This window comes from Topomyia yanbarensis, chromosome 2 (assembly GCF_030247195.1).
Source record: "Topomyia yanbarensis strain Yona2022 chromosome 2, ASM3024719v1, whole genome shotgun sequence".
Lineage (NCBI taxonomy): Eukaryota > Metazoa > Arthropoda > Insecta > Diptera > Culicidae > Topomyia > Topomyia yanbarensis.
Window position 1 is genome coordinate 456,218,384 of NC_080671.1, and position 4,142 is coordinate 456,222,525.

General features: G+C 41.6%; 1 protein-coding gene across 1 annotated transcript; it reads left to right on the plus strand.

Moving 5' to 3' along the window:
- Positions 1–773: 773 nt before the first annotated feature.
- Positions 774–2,877, plus strand: LOC131685875 (heterogeneous nuclear ribonucleoprotein 27C-like). The gene has a single exon (XM_058969884.1). It carries the CDS (start codon positions 1,222–1,224, stop codon positions 2,419–2,421), a length of 1,200 nt encoding a protein of 399 aa, XP_058825867.1. The 5' UTR covers positions 774–1,221; the 3' UTR covers positions 2,422–2,877.
- The last annotated feature ends 1,265 nt before the right edge of the window (positions 2,878–4,142 follow it).

The following is a 4,142-nucleotide window of genomic DNA, read 5'->3' on the forward strand; positions in this document are numbered from 1 at the left end:
TGTTGGATCATTTCGTTTGACGTTTTGATGAATGCTGTAAATGGCAATAAGTTGAATTTTAAGGACCGGTAGGCTATTGAGTTCTTGTCGACAGGTCTCACGAACACTAATGAAGTCTTCTGGTTGGAAACAATCCCATTTACTTTTGCCGCCTTTGTTTATTATTTTCCACCAGCTTGTGATCTAGTATTTGTGTCATGTGGCGTGTACGTACATGAGCCGTAGTAAAGTCTATTGAAAACTTATTGGCTACCCGCCGTAACTTGCCGTTTACCTCGACGTTTACTAAAAAAAAATGTTGATTAAAACACCTTACAGGGCTGCGATGTGACATGCTACATGTAATATGTCACATATATGCACGCATTGCATATTACATTGTGAATTTCTGTTGTCATGGCTTTTAATTAATTTCAATTTATTTTGTTGATCTTTTTAATTTTGTTTTTCAGTTGGACAATTGTTCACCCAAAAACCGCAAATCACGACATGTGATGGGCATGTGACAAAGAATAGTTGACAACTAATATTAGAAGCAATCTGCAATACTAACAATATTTGCGGTTTAAAAAAATGTTTAGCAGCTACAGAAATAAATATTGTGTGATTACGATATTATCAAACAAACCCAAATTATGTATCAAATTGTAATCGCTGGGAACACTGTGACCGTGACAGGTAGCCGAAAATTTCCCTTCTCGCATCCGAAAGGCAAGCGGTCCGCCATCTTGTACGTTTCGTGCAGTTTTCGTTCTAACCTAAAAATAAAATTTCCCCTTTCACAGCACGATGATGATGTTCGCTTCGCCACACATCATAGCCTACCTACATGTTATTTAGATTTCTAAGAAGTTTAATCTTTTTTAGTTTTCTAATTAGTATTTAAGGCATTATTAAGGTTAAAGCAGAGATTTAAGTATAATTATTTTAATAATTGAAACGTAAAGAAGCAGATACCGATAAAAAATAGACTGTAAGTAAGTTAGTTTTATCGTAAAACAGAAAAATATCGGGGCAAAAGTGCGTTTCGGTCGTGAAGCACCATTTTTCGTAGAGAAAATTTTCGCTTCGCGGAGTGATTTTGGTGAGCGAAGAAAAAGAAGAAGCGAGTTGTACGGGAATCCGCGCCGCGCGTGCTGACGGTAAAGCGAAGAAGAAGAAGAAGAAGCTCGGTACGAAAGTGCGTTACACGTTCGTTTGGCCAAAATTAGTGCATACGGAATGCATCCGTCGAAGAAGATGAACGCGGCGGAACTTGATGATCACGAGAAGGGTAAACTGTTTGTCGGCGGTCTGTCCTGGGAGACGACTCAGGAGAACTTGCAGCGCTATTTTGGCCGCTACGGTGAGGTCATTGACTGTGTGGTCATGAAGAACAACGAGACGGGCCGCTCTCGTGGGTTCGGCTTTGTGACATTTGCCGATCCGGATAACGTCGAACGAGCACTGGACAACGGACCGCACACGCTGGATGGCCGCACTATCGATCCGAAACCGTGCAATCCGAGGTCGCTGCATAAACCGAAGCGTACCGGTGGCTATCCGAAGGTCTTTTTGGGTGGCCTTCCCCCAAACATAACTGAAACGGATCTGCGCAGTTTCTTCTGCCGGTATGGTAACGTGATGGAGGTGGTTATAATGTATGATCAGGAGAAAAAGAAAAGCCGCGGATTTGGATTCCTGTCGTTTGAAAATGAAGCGGCTGTTGAACGTGCGACTGCCGAGCATTTCGTGAATATCAGTGGCAAACAGGTGGAAATTAAAAAGGCAGAACCGCGCGATGGTAGCGGTAACAATAACAGCATGAATGCCGATTCCTACCAGTGGGGATCACCGCAAGCTCCGCCGATGGGCAATGGTCAGATGGGAGGCCCTCCAATTAACATGCAGTCGAATATGATGCAGGGCTATCAAGGTTGGGGTGCATCCCAGCCGCAACAGGGCTACGGAGGATATGGTGCCTCTGCCGGAGCAGCTAATGCGTATCAAGGTTGGGGAGCACCTCCACCACAGCAGTGGGGCAATTACAATGCTACGCCCCAGCAGACGCAAGGTTACGGTGGGTATGATATGTACAACAGCTCCGGTGCCGGAAGTGCCGGTGGTTACGGATCGGGCAACTGGAATTCGTGGAATATGCCCCCGAACACGGGATCGACCGGATCGGCCGATATGTACTCACGACCACAATCCGGCCCAACGGCTGGCCCAGCTGGATCGGCCGGCCCAACGGCGGGAGGACCTTCGAAACCCGGTTCCGAGTACGGCGGTGGATCGGCGTACGGTTCCGGTGCTGCCGGAGGTTACGGCGGATATTATCAGAACGAACAGAACACAGCAGCCGCCTACAACAACAGGCCCAGGTCGGCGTACGGTGGCGGTAATGATGCTTCATCGCAACCACCTTATCCAGCATTTTGAGAGATGACGACGACGACGAGCAGGATGCAACCGCCGCAAACCCAACCGATGCACTTTGCCGCCCAGCACCAGCAGCTACCGGCAGCAGCGTCAACAGCAATGGCATCGGCGGCGGCGGCTGCAGCCTCCTTCGATCGAAGCTTGATTGGAACGAAATCATAAAATGAAGAGGATTATTTCTTATTTTTTTAAACTTGAAGAAAACACTAATTATACATATATTATATTGAAGGAAGAAGAAGCACTAAGAAAGGGGAAGAACAATTATACATATATTATTAAACAGAGGAATAAAACAATACGCAAAAAGAAGTTTAATAAAATGCAAAAACACACAATTGGAAAGAAGGCAAAACATACAAGCGTAAGCATAAATACACATCTAATATAACTTTATTGACTAGGCTTAGGAGCGAAGCGGAAGAAAATGAAAACGGAAAAAAGAAGAAGAAATTGTTCAAACTATTGATTATTAAATTGAATAAAAAACCAGAAAAACCTTTGAAAATAAGCGTAAAATCCCGTTTCAAATGTTTAAGATGCCACATCAAAAATAATACCATAAAAACACTCCGGTAGTAAGTAAAAAGAATCAAATTCGTTCACTCTCAATCTAACACATACAGAGATACACACACACACACAAACAAACTTAAGAGGTAATTTAACTCAGTCGTATTTTAGATGAAGCTTTCGAGTGGAACGTTTCAAGTGAAATTTGTTTCGTTTTTCTTTTTGAGTGGCGGGGCAAATTTCACAACAAACTTTTCTTAGCTCATTCTTAAGCGTTAGTCCCTCGTTATTAGAAACAGAGTATAAAAAAAACATGAAAATGATGGCAAAAAAATTGTAAAAGGTGTCACCGCTGAGTGAAACAAGCGAAACTCAAGCTAAATTTATTTCTTTTTCTACACCAAAAAAAAAAAATTAACAGGATTATTTTCAATAGGAGCCTCGTCCCCCTGAACCCCTCTTCCTATGTTCCTAGCCCACCCACCAAAATCGATACTACATACTGCATGGTGTAAGATGAGAAAACAAGAAACAAGCAAAAAAAACAGCAAAATCCCCTCAAACACAAAACTTTTTTGTCTATAACGGAACGATAAGGATATACATTACTATACTTAATCAGGTACCCATAATAATAACAAAAAAAAGAAGAGAGAAGTAAACATAGATGAAAACACTATCCAACCGAGCGAGAGAGAGCGAGACAGAGAGAATAGAAGCGATGCGCGTCTGATTCTGATTTTTTTTTCTAAGTAACTGTAAAGAGCAAGTGATTGATTTATTTTTTCGTTCATGTGATTTTCAGTTTCTTTTTTTTTTTGATTAAGCTTACTCCCTAAGGAAAAAAACAATGATGAAGAGACTCAGAGCCTGAAGCCTGTTTTTTAATGATTACTTTTTAAGTTTGTCGTCGTTCGTTGTAAGGATCTAATCTTTATCGGGATAGAAGCAAAAGTAAGAGAAACCCCAAAGCTGCGCGTTTTTAAAGTTTAAAACTCTTAGAGGTACATTTTTTTTTAAAAAAAAGGTGACGTTAATCACAAAACACATCCCCTCCTATAAGTGAACAGAATAAGGAAGCAAATACATAGAATTACTACTCTCTTGTAATCTTAGATGAGCAAGCTTAAAGATGAATAAATAAAGTAACGTTTTTTTTGACGAAACGGTATTGATAAACGAACGGGAAACCTCCTTTTGATCAGTCG